The following is a 21207-nucleotide window of genomic DNA, read 5'->3' on the forward strand; positions in this document are numbered from 1 at the left end:
GTTGACACAAACTGGGGGGGGGGGGGGGGGTCTATGTGCATTCAAGGGGTGCCATGCCACCCTGTGGTATCGGTTGAAAATCTGTATATACGCGTATATTTATATATATTTACAAGGAAAATATAGGTATTAAACGTGATATCTTTAGAAATAATGAGTCTTGTGGTGAAGCGGTTAAAGCTTAGGTTTACCACCATAGGAATAGAAGTTTGAACTTTATTGTGGGGTATATTTTCTTAAAACTTTTTTATCATGCAAGACATCGTTAACTATTTTTTTTAATAAAAAATTATGAATAAATAGATTAGAACCTATACATCTTAACTAAATAAACAGAACAAGTTTAAATTTTATATACAAATACGAAGAAATTCAAAATACTGAATCCGGGAGACAAATGTAGAAAGAGAAAAAGAAAGGAATATGTATAAATAGTTGAAGCGACAAGTGTAAGATGAGAGGTGAATTAATATGAATGGAAGAATAGAATAATGAGGTAAGCCTAAAGAACAGATCTAATTTCTCTCTCTCTCTGTTGTCTGCGATTTCTGTCTCTCTCACGCACATAAACATATGAATATGGTATCATTGTCTGTACTACATTAACTCCATTTCTTTTCTTTCCCAACCAATAATAACAAAGAGAAATTAAATATTGGGATTTAAAAAATAAAAATAAAAAAAAAGTTTGTTTCTTTCATATATTTATAGCCTTGATTTGTATGGCGTTTTAGAGCTTTCCATCTGGAGCTACTTTTCAGAAAACTTTTAATTTGTCCACATTTTTCACTTTTATTGTGTCTCCCAGGTATCTCCTCTGTTTTTTTAATCATTCACTCATTTCTGTCCTGTGATTAGTTTTCTTTGTGGGTACAAATAAAAACAGAATTTTTAGTTTTATTTTTCACCAGATTAATTGGAATATAAGGTTATGACATTTTATTCATATTGCAGTGTTTCAGTGAATCAATCATGATTAAATATTTTACTAAAGTTGTTTTGATCCAAAGGGTCTTTCTATTTTAGCTGTTTGGGAATATGCAAAATGGATATCCTCTTTGTGTTCTTTCCTGATTATATGTTTATGATGATTTTAATCTTTATGGAATTGGGTTCCTTTATAGTTATGCTTTTGACGTAACTTGTAAAGTTATTGTGATGTGATTCAGGAGGCACAGATTCGAGCCGTGGAAACATGAACACATCTGGTGTCTAATCCATATCTTTCCTACCATGAACAGCATAGATTCAGTTGCTGCGTTGGCCACCCTTAGTTTGAGCTTGGGCGCCTTGTTGACTTGGCATCCGTGAGGACGTTCCGCCGATCGACTCGGGGCGTGGACCAGCGTGGATTGGGGGGCGGCCAAAGCCCGGGCTCTCGATACGCCCGTGGAACGCCGTCTCCCCGATTGTGGTAGGCAGCGCGCGCCTCCGGCGTGCTTAGGCATCTGTGCGCTCCGGACGCTGGCCGATCTAGGAGCATTTTATTGGCGATGCAACAAGAATTTGGCGATTTTACATGTTTTTCGTGTGTAATGCCCACAGATATTTTAGGTGCTGGGGGTCCAGGTCGAAAGAATCCAAGAAAATTCGACCCGAACCTCCGAAACCTAAAAAATCCGTGGGCTAACACACAAGAAAAACTGGCAAAATTGCCTAATTCCTATTGCGTCGCCACGGCCCCTTGCCCGCACGCCCAGAGAAAGACTTGGCAGACCTTCGTGAACACGGAAGCCAACTGCCCAAAGCTCCGCGAAGGCGGCTGGGGCTCCACTCCTAGCCGCTTAAGCGACAGATCTTTTGTCACGTCTCAATCCCGTGGGCCACGACTGGAGTCCGACCTGGACCCGTATACGTATCTATAAGATGTGCACATACAAATATTTCTTTTCCATCTCTTCTTTGACCTCCCAGGTCAACCCTTCGTTATTCTTACTTCGCCCATATACACCTCATATACAATCCATACACGTCTCATACACGGCTCGGACCAAGGCTAAATTGCTTATTTCTTGATCAATTCAAGTGATTTAAAGGTAATTCTGTAATGTAGATTTGAGGGTCAATTTTTTACCCAAGTAATGATAGAGTACATATTACGAATAATGCAGTACGAAAGGTGTTTAAATATCGTATAAAACGTAGAAGTAGTGAAAATCGATACGTAGCGTGAGGAAAGTGCGCGCAGGGCGCTGCCGGTGGCGCACGGGCGGTGCGCTGCCTGGGGCGCTTGGCATGTCGCCTTGGCGATGCGCGCATGGGCGGTGTTGCGCACGGGTAACGACCCCAGTAGTCCCGGCGGCGCATTAGAGGGGTTTAGAAGAAACTCCTTGCAGTACAATAGACCCTTGTTGTCCAGCCGTTTCCTGAACCCCGCATATAGCGAGAGCTTATTGCACCGGACTGCCCTTATTTATAGTTATGTTGTGGGGGTCTGAAATTTTGCTAGGAGTTGTTTGTATTGGATCCAAATGTAGTACAGGCAATTCACATCTAGGATTCTTGAAGCATTTTATAGGATCTTTCTTCCTGTTATATAATATGATCCTGTTTTAAGCATTGAACAATTGGGGTTATGTCTTTGATTTTTATATGTTTGTTCTTATTGCTATTATCTTGTATATGTTCTGATTTTAGGTGCTTCTGCAATTAGGAGAAGTTGGGGATTCAATTTTTCCACATAAAGCAAAAGATTTGATTTATTACGGATGGACGGAGCTGTGCTAGTTGCACTTACTGCTGCCATTGGCAACTTGTTGCAAGGATGGGACAATGCAACAATAGCAGGTATTTTCTGCTTAATCTCTTGTTCCTTGTTCTATTTTTTTTTTGTGTGTGTTTTTCTGTTCTCTAGAAAAATTATGTGGTTATTCTGTGTTTTTCTGTTCTCTAGTAAAATTATCTTTCACAGTTTTTGTCATGCCAGAGATCTACGTGCTAATAGAAGATATAGAGAAATTCTAGTGCCTCTATGTTTCTATTTCTACTTTTACTTTTATAATATCTGGATTAAAATGACTTCAAATGGAGCGACATGGATAGTGCGAATTCATATAGCTGTCTGTCTTGCTTGTGATTGAGACTTAGCTGTTGACGGTTTAGGGAATTTATACTTTACAGTGATTTCTAGTATGGCCATCAGGACTCCAACTTCACATCTTTTTAGCTACATGCATGATCCAACTTTGCCAAGATCTGGACATACTAATCCTAAGACATGGTACTCTTTTTTGAGAATTTTTTTTGTTTGTGATATGTTTCAGGAGCTGTTCTTTACATCAAGCAGGAATTCAATTTGCAAACCCAGCCAAGAATAGAAGGGCTAATTGTTGCTACGTCGCTAATTGGAGCGACTGTGATCACAACATGCTCTGGACCTGTATCTGATATGTTTGGTCGGCGTCCAATGCTTATTATTTCATCTGTCCTTTATTTTCTCAGTGGATTAGTAATGTTGTGGTCTCCAAGTGTTAATGTGTTGCTTCTAGCGAGGATGTTGGATGGATTTGGTATTGGTCTTTCTGTAACACTTGTTCCTGTTTATATATCTGAGACTGCCCCACCAGAAATAAGAGGACGTCTTAATACCTTTCCTCAGTTCACTGGAAGTGTTGGAATGTTTCTCTCATACTGTATGGTCTTTTCGATGTCGTTGACAAAGTCACCTAGTTGGAGACTAATGCTTGGGGTTCTCTCGATTCCTTCTCTTGCTTATTTCTTTTTGGCTTTGTTTTATTTGCCTGAATCTCCGAGGTGGCTTGTTAGTAAAGGTCGGATGAAAGAGGCTAAAAAAGTTTTACAGAGACTACGTGGCAGGGACGACGTCTCAGGTATGCCTCCAGCTACCATTTTTCCTTACAGAAACAATTTACTCTTCTTAAGTTCTGTAAGTTTGCTCCTCGGTGTAGTCTTACAAGAGTTTGATCTAACTCTTGAACCAGGGAACTTTCCATTTCATTTTCTTTTCTTTTCATATGCTCTTTAATTGAGACCAAATCGTTTCTTCTTTCAAAGCAGTCCCCCCCTCCCACTGCCTATCCTTTCCCTATATGCAAATTTAGTTCAAGCTTGTAGTAGAAATATCAACTATTCACAAGTAGATTGTTGCAAGCTTTAAGCTCAAATTTGCAGTTGATTTAGTAAAGACTAAAGTCAATCTCCTAAACATGTTCTTCGTTCTTTTCTCGAGCTTCAAATTGATTTAAATGCAACCGGTGTAAACATATTAGATGTCATTCTGCCACATTGATTCATTTCATTTAATTGAGTTCTTGCAGAACCTCTTTTGTTCAATTCTGCTCAATTAATTTGCCTACTGTATTTCAGGAAATAAACTTTCATGAAATCCAGATCAAAGTATTTGTCCATTGTCACGTGTCACTTAATTCTATATGAAAGCAGCCATTACTTTTTCTGAATGCAATTTTTTTTGAAAAGAACTTACAGACAGAAGTCAAGTTTTACAGGAAAACAAGTATCTCTAATTTATGAACAAAAGTATTTTATTTCTTGAAAATATTAAGGTTTGGTGATAGGTGATAGGTGATTCAAGGATTTTCCAAACTTGAAAGGTTCTAAGTGGTTTTTAACACTTGAAGTAACTAGAATTCTAATGTGCACGAGAATCCTTTCCGCTTGCAGGTGAAATGGCCTTGCTGATGGAAGGTTTAGGCACTGGAGGTGAAGTGTCTATTGAGGAGTACATAATCAGTCCAGATAATGAACTTGATGATAACCAGGAGCATGCAGTAGAGAAGGATCGGATCAAGCTATATGGAGCTGAAGAGGGTCTTTCATGGATAGCCAAACCTGTTACTGGACAAAGTACTCTTGGTCTGGTCTCCCATCACGGGAGTGTAGCAAACCAAAGTGCTCTTATGGATCCTATGGTCACTCTATTTGGCAGTGTTCATGAGCAGCTACCAGAGATGGGAAGCATGCGCAGCATGCTTTTTTCAAATTTTGGCAGCATGTTCAATATATCAGAGAATCAAGTAAAACACGAAAACTGGGATGAAGAAAGTCAAAAGGATGGTGACAAGCATTCTGATGCTTCTGGGGCAGAATCTGATGACAATCTGAGGAGCCCATTGCTCTCACGGCAAGGGACAGGTACAGAAGGGCCTCCAACCTCATTAAGCATGAGACAGGGTAGCAATTACAATACTGCAAATGCGGGAGAACATGCCAGTATGGGTATAGGTGGTGGTTGGCAGCTAGCATACAGAAAAGATGAGAAAAAGGAAGGAACACTCAAAAGGATTTATTTGCATCAGGAGGCTGGTGTTGGATCACGGCGTGGTTCCATTATGTCCCTTCCAGGTTGTGATGCTCCTGCAGAAGGTGAGACCATACATGCTGCTGCTTTAGTGAGTCAGTCCGTTCTTCGAACAGAGAGCATCTTGGCTCAACAGACTATTGAGGAAGCAGTAGAGAAACAATCTGGACCTATTACAAAGGGGCCAGGCTGGAGAGCTCTTTTTGAGCCGGGAGTCAAGCATGCTCTCATTGTTGGAGTTGGAATTCAAATACTGCAGCAGGTAAAGGGCGTATGTTTGATCTTATGATATCTCCGAAATATGAATAGAACCATCAGAGATTTTACCTTATTTTAGCTTGGTTCTAATTAAGAAGAAACACAGTTATGTGGAATCAATGTTGAGATCTATTTACTGCATAATCATTGACATGTAAAAGAGAATCACATGACATTGGTCTTTTTCCATAGATGACTTGTCAAGGAATTGGCTTCTTCTTCTGTTAGGAAATGGCTTGACCCCAAACTTTACCTATACTACTTGCATGCGCAAACCAGGAAGTATGTGAAGTGCAGGTAAAAATTGGCATCTAGCGGGTGAAATGAAATACCAATCACCATTTAGCTCAGTTCATTACAAATTGAGCATTGAGACAACGATGAAAAATTGTTGCTTAATAGTTAATCTGTACTCTCCCTTTTGATTGACATACTTTTAGATAGGGCAAAATGGAGGTTTTTCTTCACAACGTCACTGTTGCTACATGCTTTAGCTGAAAACCCTGATATCTCACTACTGTAGTTTTCTTTAGTTAGACTGTCATTGTTCTCTATCTAATGCTTGTGAATGTATTGAGCAATTATAGACCTAGAAGGCTAGAACCATCAGGAGAAGTAGTTTGAAGCTTCAGGATCAAACTTGATGTGTGTTAGGAATACTTTCCTTGCTCTGCATGACTGCATTACGAGTATCTGTTGCGATCTCTCTTTGCCACTTTGAACCCCAATAAAAGGCGACCATGTATATTTGTCTTGTCTGATTACTCTTTCTGCGGCCACTAATGGTTGTACCAATGTTGACATAACAGACATTATTGGAGGTCCACCAAGTTTACCTTTTTATATGAAATACAATTTACTTTCCGTTGGTCGATTGGGTTTACCAGATTCACATATACTAGCAATTGCTTAGTCATCAATGAAAGGAAGCCTTCCACTTGGCTGTGTCGGCAATTTTTCTTAGTTTATTAACTTTCTGCTAAGATCTTGTTTTACCTCCATGTCTTGTGATAAAATCAAACTTTTCTCCCATGAGGCCTAAGCAAAGAACATAAGAGAATGAAAGAAAAGATTAGTATAAGCAAATATCAACTAGGTGGGGGTGAAGATCACGTAGTCTTAGTGTTTGTTAGGAGCCTATTTAGTTATTTAAGATATTTATATGTTTGTGCAGGGATAAATGTGAGATTTAGAAAACTTCGAGTTTTGGAGAACCCCAAATTTGTATTAGAAGATAACTTATTGAGTGGTAGAGTGAGTTGTGTCCAAATAGAGTAAATGTATATAGAATATCCATATAGCTGAGTCAACTTGTTTTGGATTGAGGAGAATTGTTACTGTTGTTGTTGATGATCACGCGGCTACTCACATCTGTTTTGTTTCTTGATCAGTTTTCTGGTATAAATGGGGTTCTGTATTACACTCCCCAAATTCTTGAACAAGCAGGAGTAGGAGTTCTGCTATCAAATTTAGGTATTGGTTCAGACTCTGCATCTTTCCTCATAAGTGGTGTCACAACGTTGTTAATGCTTCCAAGTATAGGCATTGCAATGAGACTGATGGACATCGCTGGCAGAAGGTAACACTAGTTCGCTTATTCCCATAATCTCAATGAAATCCTGAAATAGCAAAAATATTAAGCTTTGCTATATCATTTACTCATTTAAACATACACTTGGATTCCTTGTATATAAATTAGGTTTTACTGAAACATTCATGCCTTGGATTTCACAAATTAAGAAGAGTGTCAGACTTTTTTCAAGTTTGATGCTAACTCTAGTCACACTTGTTCATTTCAATTTTAACAAGTAGTACTATTACTTTACACTTTTGAATAATGTAAGACTTCTCCAGGTTGCTTCTGCTGACTACTTTGCCTGTCCTGTTGATGTCACTGATCGTACTAGTCCTAGGCAATGTAATCAACATGGGTGTCGTCACACATGCTGTGATCTCCACCATTAGTGTTGTCATCTACTTCTGTTGCTTTGTCACGGGCTTTGGTCCAATCCCTAACATCCTCTGCTCCGAGATATTCCCCACCAGTGTTCGTGGCATTTGTATCGCTATATGTGCTCTCACATTTTGGATTGGAGACATTATTGTCACTTACTCACTCCCCGTTATGCTCAACTCCATCGGACTTGCTGGCGTCTTTGGCATCTATGCTATAGTATGTGCCATTGCTTGGGTCTTTGTTTTCCTCAAGGTTCCTGAAACAAAAGGCATGCCCCTTGAAGTCATTACAGAATTCTTTGCTGTTGGTGCTAAGCAACCTGGAAAAGAATAAACACACTGAAGATGTTGAATTTTGTCTAATTATCCTTGCTGAATGTGAGGTATGCTATGTGATAAACCTTTCTTCTATCATGACTGAAGGTGCTTCGCGGTAAAACTAAGAAAAGGATGCTCTGAAGAAAGATAAAACCACTTAACTGGATTATTGTCAGAAGAGGTTTCAATTAGTTTTTCTGTTTGCTTCCATCATGAATTTAGCTCAAATTTGTCTTAAAGGCACTTTATGATGCTAGTTTTTGTAACATTTTATTGATACACTCACATAATCTATCTCCCTTCATTTGAATTATGAACTTAAAAAAGTGTTGGTTCCAGTCAACAGTCCTCTTCATAAAGGCAATTGCCATTGCCTGAAAGGACTATGTCCAGGAACTCCCCCCACACCCCACAAGGTACATCTCACACCTATGGGTACTTATAACTATCCGATAAGATACTCAAAACTGGAAGATAAACACAGCCAACGAAATTTGTAATTGGATAGCGTAAGGGAAAATTTCACAAGTAACCACTTTTCAATCCTTATAATTAAAAAAATAGCTACTATCATGAGGTTTCAAGATATACAAATGAAACTCTGGAATAATAGTTTTTTTTATTTTTAAGATAAAAACAGTGGTCAGTAAATATTATTTTTATTGTAAGATAATGCAACATGACCTAAACGTTTCTTATCTTCACTTCATTTGATGCCAACTTACTGAAAAATTTAAAAATAAATTTATAGTGTCACGTAAAATGACAATGGAATAAGCAATGAAAACAATGTTAATGGATGTCGTATTCATGTGGATCTACAACTTCCTAAGTATCTTTCGGATAGATCCTTGGAATTTGTAAGTGGCCTTATTAATCATCATCTTTTATCTCAAAAATTTAAATATCTTCCGCACTTTTTCATGTCATCGAAAATAGATAATTTCTTTATTTTATTTCCTTCCATTCATATTATAATGGTGTCTTTAGCTTTTATATTTAATTCAAAGTAAATCACTTTTTGCATAGGTAATCTGTTGATTAAATAAACTACAATATGGTGTTTTTAGTCTTTTATATTTAATTCAAAATAAATATTTTTTTGCATAGGCAATTTGTTGATTAAATATAGTATAATAATGAATGCTTAAATCCATAGATACTTTGCTACTCCATTATTTATTATTAAAGTCTTTAATAAGAAGATATTAATTAGTTTTACAAACTAATCCTTATTTAGACAAATAGGTTTTTACATAACCAAAAAAAATAGAAAAAATTATCTATACACACTATTTTATTTACCATATCTTAAATACTTCATATCATTTCAAAATATTTTAAAAATTCCTTCTTTTACACCCAAAACTCATTTTTCCGGATACATAATTGCTACTCTCTTTATCCGAATTAATATATTCGGATACACAGGATGTATCCGGATGGGTTATTTTTTAAATTAATGTATCTGAATTAATGTATCCGAATAATTGCTATTCTCTTTTTCTTTTTTAGCTCAACTGATTTGTTAATTAATGTATCCGAATTAATGCACCCGGATACATAATTCCTTTTTTAGCTCAACTGATTTGTTAATCAATTACATTTTAATTGATTAAGAAAAGGAGTTGTTTCTACTTTCTTTTGAATATATATATTTCTACATGTGTAATGTGTTAATATGATACAATTGAGATCTTTTTTTGAATTGTCTTAATACTCTATTATACGAGTATATATTAGTCAAAGTTGAACAAACTATGATTACCGATTTACCATACCGCAAAATACCGAACTTTAAAATACCGAAACATACCGAATTAAATTAATATGATAATGGTATAATAATTTTAAAAACCAAATACTGACATTACCGTACCAAAATTTCAAATACCATACCATACCGTACCATGTCCATCCCTAACTCAAGTTAAAGCACCATATAATATGGATCCGAGGGAGTATCTTTGTAGAGCAAAATATCTATTCCTTATTGTCTACATTAGAAATTGGAATATTCATCTATATTTTTCGATATTTATATTAAATTAAATAAACAGTTGTCCTACTTTATAGGAGTAAGGTCTGCGTACAATTTACCCTCTCCAGACCCCATATTGTGGGATTACACTGGGTTGTTATTGTTGTTGTTGTATTTATATTAAATTAATAAATATGAAATATATCATTTTAATATAAATTTAGCAGTTAATCATAATTAAACAGTATGTAATCATGATTTTTAAGTGGGAAGATTGAAGTTTATCTTTTGCACTTTTCCTTGTCATGGAAACAGATATTTGCGGCTCCTTCTAAATAAAATAAGCTTTAGATAATCCTAGCATATATTTTCTGGATTTACCTACGAAGAGCAAAATATCTACTCCTAATCCTACCTGTCATCATTAGCTAATTGGGAATTTCCTTAGTAATGATGCCACCTTTCACAAAAACTTTTTTAGGGAAAATAAACTATTTATCTAAATTATACTTAATCCAAATTATTTGTCTTTAATAGACCCATAATTCAAAATATTTACGCTCTCACTTTATTTTTTTCTTTTAATTTCGCCCATGACGTCATGCTGACGTCATCATCATTACTTCTCTTTGATACCATCAGAGTATAATATACTTTGATGGTATCAAACAGTTTCTTCTTGATATACTCTGATGGAATCAAGTAGTTTCGCTGAAGCACTGTCTCTTCCTTCTTGATACCATCAAAGTATATATATTCTCATGGTATCAAACGTGTATTTATGTCAGTGCCCCTTCTCTTGTTCATCTTTGATAACATCAGAGTATATTATACTTTGATGGTATCAAACATTTTATCAAACAGTTTCTTTTTGATACCATCAGAGTATAATATACTTTGATACTCTGATGATAACAAGAAGGAAAAAACAGTGCTTCAGCGAAACTGTTTGATACCATCAGAATATATTATATATTCTCATGGTATTAAATGCGCGCAATAATTAAAAATAAGGGGCATGAAAATAATGGAATATTCAATGATAAATAGTTTTTGTTTTTGGGGTATAACAATAATTATCCCAAAAAATTACTCTTATTTGATGCTTAAATTAAATCAATAAATATAAAATAAATATTTTTTATATACAAATTTATCATTAAATCATCATGCAATTTGAGTAATTTGCATTCTTAATTTGATTTTTATAAATTATTTAATTTGATATAAATATCAAATATCGGATATGAATTAATATCTATTTACCTTCCCCTTTGCCTACACAAGTTGGTGGGGATTTGTGTATTCACCTTCCATTTATTTTTAACCCAACAATAAAGGTTTTGGTTATAGTGGTGGTTTATTTTATTTTATATTTATCTCTATCCATTTAAGTAATAATGGGTTATGTAACTTTTTGCCAGTTTTGACTCAACAAGTTGCTCCCCGTGTCACCGCCAAAGGATGCTGTACATATTGTTTTGTTTTTTTTCTTATATAGGGATTTTGAATTTTTAAAAAAAAATTATTAATAAAAAAAATACTATTCTAAATAGATTTTATATCGCCTAAAATTTTAAATTAGTTAAACTTCAATATAAATAAGGACGCGAAACTAAAAAAAAGTTGCTTCCTGTGTCGAAGCATCTCTGAGGCTGCAAAAGTTGGAAGGTATATTACATTACGTCAATGACGATTGACGTTAAATAAATAATGCGCACTACTTTTCTTTTAAAGCTTTCCCCTGTTTCTTTTTTTGTTTTGTTTTTAAAAAAGGATTTTGTGATTTTTTTAATTTTGTCATTAATATGATCCATATAATAAAAGTAGTAGAGAAGAAAAATATTTATAAAAATCATTAATAATAATGTTAACAAATATACTAGTGTTTGAATGAAACTTTTAAATGCTAAAGATAAATAATGATATTTAAGTGTTAAGTTGGAGATGTGATATATGAAGTTAAGAGTTACGCCAATATTTTTTTTGGATAGATTGTAATTAAAGTAATATACATTATATTTTTCAAAAAAATTATTGTAATTACATGAAGAAATTATATTCGAGATATTCTTAAAATTAAAATGTATACTTTCAAATGAATAATATTTAATATATCTTAAATACACGCATACTTGTTAATCATTAAACATTATGTTGATCATATTTTTGAAAAAAAAAACTTATTTCATTAATGATATTGTCCATTTTGAAATTAGAACGACATATATATTTAAAATACATTATTAGGATTTAAGACTTATTTTCTTATATATGAAGCATCTCTTATTTTGTCAGTGTGGAATCGCCTAGAGTGATACATGAATGCAATCAAACGTGATGTTAAGAATTACACAACAATCATGTTAATGACTAACAAACATATCTTTGAATTTATTAAGTTGCGTAATTATTAGAGCTTTTAAGGCCCTGGAAGAGCCTGTTTAGAATTGAGGTTAAAAATGTATATTTTTAGAAGTATTTTTTAAAAATAATTTTTTAGAAAAGTGCTTTTGAATAAAAGTAATTTGTATTTGACTAATTCATATGAAAAATGCTTTTGATAAACATATTGTATTTGGCTAATTTTTTTTTTTAAAAAAATGCTTTTGAGAATCAAATTATAAAAAAGGGACAAAAATTAATGCACTTTTAATATTAAAATTATTTCATAGAGAGAAATTATTTTAAATATATATAATTAAAAATTAAATGAATTTATTTTTATTAAATTAAAATATACATATTGAAAATTTAAATCAATATTATAAATAGATAAATAAATAAAAAATAATTTAATATTGATATAATATTAACATGATGATTTAAATATAATTAAAAGTATCAAGCAAAATAAATTTAAAATCAATCTACAAATTAAATCACTACCTAAGAAAAACTCACCACAAAAATAAATAAATATAAGAGATATATTGATAAATATGTATATATGACAAGGATATTTTGGTCTTGAAAAATAATAATTTTCTGCTTCTGCTTTTCTTAAGAAGTAATTTTTTTTAGCTTCTTCCCAACAACAGAAAAACTACTTCTGTTTTCATTTAAAAGCAGATTTACTGATTAACAAAACACTTTCATTTTTCATAAAAAAAATATTTTTTTATCAAAAATAAGTGATTTTGACCTCGTAACAACAATACCAAACAAGATCTAAGTTTACTCCAAACTCTATTTCGACTGATATTTTGCTGTCAAGGTGATAGATAGGGATGACAATGGAACATAACGAATGCAAGGCGGGGCAGGAGGGGGGGGCGAGCTATAATATTTGTGGTACGGAGCGGGTTCAAATATTTTTAAAAATCAGGCGGGAAAGGGCAGGTTTGCGGGTTGGATTTTTCATTTATTTTTTTTGGTAACGCCCAGTTATTATTCATAAGTGAAAACTTTGAATTTAAGTTGAAAAAATTGCAAAACTATTGTAGCTATACTATTATTTAGTGTTATAGCTAGAATTCTCATAACATTATATTATTGAGTTATCCAGTGTAAAGTGGAAATTTCGGTTATTGTATTGTATACTTTTATCATCTTGATTTTTATTTAAATTTAATAATATCAAATTATTGAATTCATGTTTACCTAATAATAAAAAATGTCATTTATGTAATATAAAAAAATTATATTAGATAAATTTATATGGGACAAATTTATGCGAGACTGAACAGAGTAAATTGAAAATAGAATAATTTACTATGTAAGACAGAACGAGGTGAGTTGGAGTGTTTGCGGATTTTGCTCCGCAATCGCTCCTCCCCATTACCATCCCTAGCGGTAGGTTTATGTCGTGGAGCGATCTATTCATATTATTGTGTTGCTCCAATCTAAGGAGGACATTTTGAAAGTATTAATAGTAAATAATTACACAATCATGTCCAAAAAGTCCAACGTTTTGAGGCTACGTTCAATAGAAGTGTTAAATTAGCCCATGAAAAGTATAATTCACTTAAGTTTGGATAAGTCAATATCTGCTTATTTCTAGCTCAATCCACTTTAGATTATTAAAAATTAGATTGATATGTAACTTAAATTGATTCATGACAAATTTTGTTAACATATTTTTTTTAATAAAATATTTTTTATTTGATATGTTATATATAAGCATAATAAAAAATAATAATTTTATTAAGTACTAAAAATAATTATAAAAAAACAAATAAATAATCAAAACTTAGTACGGATTGAGCGAATTGAGTTATGAGCCACATTTTAATTAAATTTATTTTAACTCAAGTAATTTTTAAATGGATCAATAAGCGTTTATTCATTAACTTAACCTGTTTTGATGTGTCAAATTATCGATTTGACACGTCATTAAGTTGTAGGCATTAATTTGAATATCGTGGCACACTACAATACCTATTAAGTGGCGATGCTTTAATTTCCGGCCAACATTAGCCAAACCTTTCTAAGAAAAGAATGGTAGTTATTAGTCAAAAGGTACTTAGCATATATATCGTCTCCTAAAACTACTAATTTAAGTATAAATCTCTAAATAAAAGGCACTTAGGTTGATATTCTTCTCCCCTTTTCCATCACATCATTAATAATATTATTATTTTTTATAGTATTTCTTTTGCAAAAGAGATCTTTAGTTTTTTTTTTCTTTTTCTTTTCAAGTGTTTATTTTGTGGCTTATAGAACACAAGTTGCTTGCAATAAAGAAATGTTAATTTGTATCCACTCTTAGTATCTGTCTAGCTTTAATTGTATTGATTACTTTTCTCTTTTGGAGATGTTCCTCCTTTTGAGGAGGAAATTGGAAATTGCTTTCAAGGTACTGTGGCATGGATGATATCATAGGCAATTCCAAATCCAAGATCTTTGATTCAATAGATGATTTAGATGTAGAATGAGTATGATCTTATTTAACATATATATTTTTGATATTTTGAGTCAGAATTAATGAATTTAGTTGAAATTAATGGATAATTCGACATAAAAAGATGTTGCACTAATCAAAGTGCTACTACTTCTATATATATAAAAGAAAAAGGATGCTAATAGTTCAAAATATCTCTTTTTTAAAAAAAATTCGTGCTCAGTTAAAATGCCTTGAAAAGTCTCTTGTTTTCCTAGTTGAGCACTGGGTGCGACAACCGGATAATATATGGTTGTTTAATTAGTTGTAAAAGGAAGATGAAGTCTGTTTTTATGGTTTTGTCATCCTTCTTTTCCCACTATCACTACTTGCCCCAAAAGTATCTTTTGATCTATAGTATTTTTTTTTTATTAGTTTGTCCTTTTTTTATGGTTTAAAAAAGAATATTTTTTTGATAATTTTTTAATTTTGACTTTCTACTTGAAATATTTATAATCATAAGATTATTTTGATACATTTTATATTTTTTTAGTTTATAATTATAAGAGTTGAAATTTAAATTATTATTTTTTTATTTTCTTAAATTTCATGTCTGATTAAAATCAGACATATAAATTAAAACGAAAACAGTACTAGAATTCATTTTTGAACAATGAAGAAATGACCTTAGTGTACATTTCAACTAATCGGTTGCTTTTAACTCTGAGTTATGTATGCATGTGTAAAATTAAATAAAAATAAAAGTACAAATACAAATACAAACGTATACTAAGATCAAGCATGACAGCAACCCTTAATCTTAGAAAATAGTTATATTAATCCAGTTACTTTAAAAGTTGTTTTTTTGGTTGAGAAAAATGATGGGTTTGTGCTCAATAAAAATATTAGAAGAACAAAGAAAAATAGAAAGTTGAAATATAATAAATAAATATTTGAGTCCACAAAATTTATTGTGTGTCTTTAAAGAATTTAATCTCTTCACTACACTTGAGATTGTAGATTATTTTTCTCCCAAGATAAAACGAACATACCTATTAAAGACAACAAACTCAAAAGTCACTTACGAAATCACACAAAAGCCTTTGTCTAATTCCAAAGAATTTAAAGTAAATTTCAAATTTCAATAAGTTTTCCTCAATGAAAGCAGGAATTTCTGCCTAGCAATAGGTGTCAGGTGAGGGGACAGAGAAAGTCTCAACTTTATTTGAAAGAAAATTTAGCAGAAGAACGAGAAAATTCAATACAGAAAATTGAGAGGAGACCTCTTTATTTATAGCCAACAATAGTTGCAAACTTACATGTTCAGAACAGACATGGTGTCTTTTGGAAAAAAAAATTGTCTGTTTGAAAAGAACATGTCCTTTTCGAAACATTTCTGCGTATTTTAGATTATTTCGTTCCGCTCACAAGTTAATTAATAAAGAAAAAAGGGTAAAAAAATGTCCTCAAACTATTTGAAATGAATAAAAATGTCCTTCGTTTATAGTTTAGTCCAAAAATATCATTGCCGTCAATACTTTAGTCCAGAAATGCCCCTATTGTTATTTAATGGGTCAAAAATGCCCCTATTATAACAAAATGGGTCAAAAATGCCCTTTTTCGAAAATATATTTTTTTTAAGAAAAACAAATCTTGTTCCTTATAAAAATATTACTTTTAAGAAACTCTATTCTTGCTTTCTTTCTTTTTAAACCACTTTAAGTAATAAAAATGTAGAAAATTATTTTATTATTCGTAATCTCATTTTATCAATTAAAAAATAATAATTTCATGTACTCTATATTTTAACGGATAATATATGTCATATATAAAATATCATAATAAATTCATTATTAATTTTTATTCAAATAACGATATAATGAATTTTTTTAAATTTTTTAAATTTTTTTCTAATTGAAGTAGAATAAACATTTGCTAATAAAAGAAATATTATCAGGAAAAAATGTGTTCAAAAAGAAAATAAATAATATATTTATTTAAAAAATGACATTTTTTATCTATTAAATAACAATAAGGGTATTTCTGGACTAAAATATTGATGACAAAAGCATTTTTGGACCAAAATATAAACGGAGAATATTTTTATTCATTTCAAATAGTTTAAAGACATTTTGACCCTTTTTCCATTAATAAACAAATAATTCAACGAACAAATTAATGAGATTGACAAAAACTTTTGAAGATTGACAAAAACTTGTGTATAAAAAATTATCAATTAATTACATCACTTATTCTCCCGTATTTCCTAATTTTCATTTCTCAATTTACACCTTACTAAAACTCAACAAAAAAGATTTCCACAAGAAGGTGGTATGTTAAACGAAGAAACTGTCCAAAAGTATACGTGAGGGACTATGCTAAACTTATCCAAAAGTACAAGGACCATTTTTGTCATTTTCTTCTCCTATATTAGCTACCATATCCACCTTCAAATAGAGGGGTGGCTATTTTATTAAGGAAACCAGGGCCAATTTTCCACTTCTTTTGCAAATAACACAACACTCGATATTAAGAATAACTAATAGTATGATATTGAAGATTCTTCTCATGGTAGGAAGCTAGTCCAAATAAGCTATTATTCCATTTATATGATACTGTTTAAATTTTGATTTTTGACAGTGAATTTCTTAACTAAAACAAAAGAAATTCACCGATGGATCAACAAATTAGCTTTAGAGAAATGATTCGCCCAACTTTATTTTCCTACTATTATGTTTTTGAAACACCATCAAATTAGAGGATATAATTCTAACAAGTTTGGGTTTGAACCTTAAAGAAATAGAAAAATCTTTGAAAGGAAACACTTTCCCACCATGTTAAATCCAAATTAATTAGGAGAATAATAATCACAAATACCAAATTAATGTGAAAAGAAAATTAGAGAAACAAAATGTTGAAGCAAATTAAGGATGCCCTCCAATTTGGACTACTAATCAATTTGGCCCACCACCTTCCTCTCCCAAACAAGAAAGAAGCCAACAAAGACTATCATTTCACGTTTGTCATCTTCTACTCATTCACATCACAAGCATGATGCTTCTTTTTTTAATCTCTTCCTCTATAGTTAGCTACTTGACAAAGTTATAAACAGAAAAGGAAGAAACTATTTGCTATTTTACTACTTCGTAAGTTCCGAAATGAAGATTTGACGTAACCGCTTAAGCTGTTGTCGTGAGACGAAGAGATCACAATCCTCTTATAGAATAAGGCTACGTAAAATTGATCCTTCATCTGACGCTTAGTACATTGGACTATCTTTTACTTCAATGTAAGTTTAACTACAATATATAGTAAAAATGTAATTAAAAAAAGATTTAGAGGTCGTTTGGATTGACTTATAAGCTGTTTTTAATTTTTTTTGAATATTTGACTGACCAACTTAAAGTTATTTTGTGTTTAAAATAAGCCCTAATAAATAGTTGAATTTATTTGGATGAACTTATTTTAAGCAGTTTATAAGTTGAAAACAGCTTATAAGTAAAAAATAAATAAATTGGCATGCACCTATTTTTTTTTAAAACTTATAAGCAATTTTCAACTTATAAGCTATTTAGAAATAAGTCAATCCAAACCGGCTATTACACAGGTCATTTCAAAGATGTAATTCAAGATTAATTACATGTAACTTCCCTAATGAGTACCCTAAGCTGCATAACACAGTAACTGATATGTTACAACAGGTAAAACTACTGCACTGATGGTGTAAATTACATCGGATTTTTTACACTGTTGTCCGTGTATATTACTTAAAGTTAATTACCTCTTTCCCTTTTTTTTTTTTTGGTTATTCTAGACCAAGAAATTATTTGAGCTAGTAGATGTACCACATGAACTAGATTCGGCCGGAGTTGTAACCGGAGTACCGTCAGATTTGCAGGAAACTGCGGGGAATTCACCACACTTCCGGCACCGAGCAACGACGAGAATTTGACGACAAGAAGGGCATGAAGAGTGTGAACCCAGCCAAGTATCAATACACTGAAGATGGAAACTATGGCCACACTGCGGCAGCAAGCGGATCTCATCTCCGACGGCGTACTCCGCCAGACAAATGGCACACTCCGCCGTGAACGGCGAACCATTAGCCGTACTGCTTGGATCGTAGGTGAATTTGGGCAACGACTGCAACACTTTTTTCTTCAACCCTTTATTCGCCGACGGTTGACTACCACCGCCACCGGCGGCGCCGATTCCTCGCCGGAGCCACGCACATCTGGCAACGGCGATGAGACCTACTACGCAAATCAGCGCACAGAGCAACGCAGCTAGTATTACAACGAAATCAGACTCCACTGTCACCGTCGACGGTGGCTCCGCCGCCGGCGTTGAAGAAGAATTGGTGCTAAGCAGAAATCTAGCATGACGAGTCATAATTGAAAATCAAATTTAACAATATAGAGGAAAGGGGACCAATGGTGTTGAACTGTCTGCAAGTGATGTGAAACATATATGAAAATTTCACAACTCTCAGACCTGTGTATATATATATATAGATATATTTTGTTTTTATTGTTGTTGTTAACGTGGGAATCCGCACCAGGTAAATTTCGCTCCACTATTTTTAAACTGCACAAAAAGTTAAATCATATTAGGCAAATTTCAGGGGATAAATTTGATTAAAAAACAAACAAGGGACTTCAAATTTAAACCCTCTATTTGAAAGCTCATCCGTTCAACTAACTTGATCACCTTATATCCGGATATAGATGTAAAATCTCTTCTTTTTTAATAACTAAATTGGAGCAAGATTAAATTTAAATTCATATCGATAAGTTACACATTAAAAATAAAATACTTTTTAATAAAATTAATTTCTTATTAGAAAAAATTTAAATTCAAAATTTTTAATTAAAATATATAAAATTTCGATATTTAAAAATATTCAAATCCAAAATATCTAATTAAACGTGAGTAAAATCTCGTGGAATGTTGAATGGAAGGAATTGAAGATAACACATGTGGTGCACAGAACATATAATTGTAGAGGTCCCTACTATTTTTAAGTACATACTATAATTAAATATTGTACAAAGATATCACAAGCAGACACGTTTCATTTTGTTTTAAATGATAATGAAGAAAATAATTAGCGGTTTAGAATAATCATGTAGGGTTAAATCTTGATTAGCATCTTTTTGATATGGTAGACTTCAAGTCAAATTTAAGTAGACACGAGAAGTCGCTACGTGATTTTCTTTTTTATTTGCCTCTTTGGCCGAACTATCGCAATCAATTTATTTTTAAGTATTGTTATCAAAATTAATATTTTTTAAAAGTAACAATTTGTATTTGATTAAATTATTTGAAAAGTCTATTTGTTAATAGTATGTATTTGATCAATTTTTTAGAAAGTGTTTTTTAGTACTCTCAAATTACAAAAAAAGAGAGAGTAAGTTGCAACTAAATAATTTAATAAACATGAATTTATGATACGATAACTTAAAAAAAAATCAATTTCTGTTATTATTTCAAAGTACTTATTTCTTCATCAAAAATATATACTCTCTATCAGAAGTAATTTTTTTCTTTTATAAAAAATAACTTTCAATATATAAATTAATATTTAATAAAATAATCGAGATACGCGTAAATTATCGGAAATAAAATTGATCCCGATCCTTTTGTTTATTAGAAGGAACAAAGGCATGTAAAGTTGTCTGAATCTGTTTGTATTCAAAGAAACTGAGGGCGGCCATAGAAAACCACTTTTGCCCCCTTTGGATTCCAAACTAGTATCCTTCTTCATAATTTTTTTTTTTTAGGGAAAATAGTATTGTTTGTGTTTGAATATCATTTGGGATGAACTTATACGTAAAATATACGTATTTATTTATTTAATTTTATATAAATTTAAATATTTATTTATGTATATTTAAAATTAAAGAATATAAATATCAACTAGTAACTAAATTGAATAACATACTTATATATTATATCTAATAAAAATTCGATTTACTTTATACACTCCTACTTCTAACTGTAATAGTAGACTTATGGAGTGGAGATTAAGGATGCTAAAGTGAAATATTACTTTGTTGTTGCTTTTTGTGAAAGACAAAGTAACATTAAAAAGTTGAGGATTAGATGGGCAACATGTTCGTTGTACATTGATTTTGCGTGACAATTTTTTTTTTTATAAAGTGTATTATTATCCAAGAACAAGTGGCATGTCCGTACTTTGTGGCTATAATTAATAATAAATTTTTGTTTTGTCTCCAATAATTAAAAAGTTGATTATACCAAGTAATGTATGATTATGTTCGTGATAATTTTTCTATTCTAAAACTAGAGGGAGAACAACCATTAATTTAAAAAGAAAAGATTCTCCTCTTTCACCTTTAGAAGACCCTTATTTTCTTTTATTCACTGTTCGATATTTATATTGTACTCAAATTAATTTTAAATTATAAATTAAAGATCTTTTTTTATTTTCGTAAGTCATATTTAAAATCTTAGAGAAATCCCAATAATTTTACCGCAACCTATGTTGGTCTTTTTTAAAGGATTCCTGACATGGCTTCTTACCTCCTTTTTAAAAATTAAAAATAAGAAAAAGTTAGTGAGAAAGAAAAT

The 21207-nt window shown here is 32.0% G+C and overlaps 2 protein-coding genes across 3 annotated transcripts; one reads left to right on the top strand and one right to left on the bottom strand.

The window, feature by feature from the left end:
* Nucleotides 1-724: 724 nt before the first annotated feature.
* LOC129873549 (monosaccharide-sensing protein 2-like) lies at nucleotides 725-8208 on the top strand. 2 transcript variants are annotated; one of them, XM_055948662.1, is made up of 6 exons: nucleotides 725-808; nucleotides 2654-2787; nucleotides 3264-3830; nucleotides 4642-5540; nucleotides 6928-7115; nucleotides 7391-8208. In XM_055948662.1, exons 2-6 carry the CDS (start codon nucleotides 2709-2711, stop codon nucleotides 7824-7826), a joined length of 2169 nt encoding a protein of 722 aa, XP_055804637.1. In that variant the 5' UTR covers nucleotides 725-808; nucleotides 2654-2708; the 3' UTR covers nucleotides 7827-8208. The 2 variants fall into 2 exon arrangements, with proteins under 2 accessions (XP_055804637.1, XP_055804636.1); XM_055948661.1 differs by having other exon boundaries at nucleotides 729-808; nucleotides 2638-2787.
* Nucleotides 8209-18191: 9983 nt separating this feature from the next.
* On the bottom strand, nucleotides 18192-19282 carry LOC129873257 (RING-H2 finger protein ATL8-like). The gene has a single exon (XM_055948312.1). It carries the CDS (start codon nucleotides 19003-19005, stop codon nucleotides 18424-18426), a length of 582 nt encoding a protein of 193 aa, XP_055804287.1. The 5' UTR covers nucleotides 19006-19282; the 3' UTR covers nucleotides 18192-18423.
* Nucleotides 19283-21207: the final 1925 nt, after the last annotated feature.

Source organism: Solanum dulcamara, chromosome 11 (assembly GCF_947179165.1).
Source record: "Solanum dulcamara chromosome 11, daSolDulc1.2, whole genome shotgun sequence".
Taxonomy (NCBI): Eukaryota; Viridiplantae; Streptophyta; class Magnoliopsida; order Solanales; family Solanaceae; genus Solanum; species Solanum dulcamara.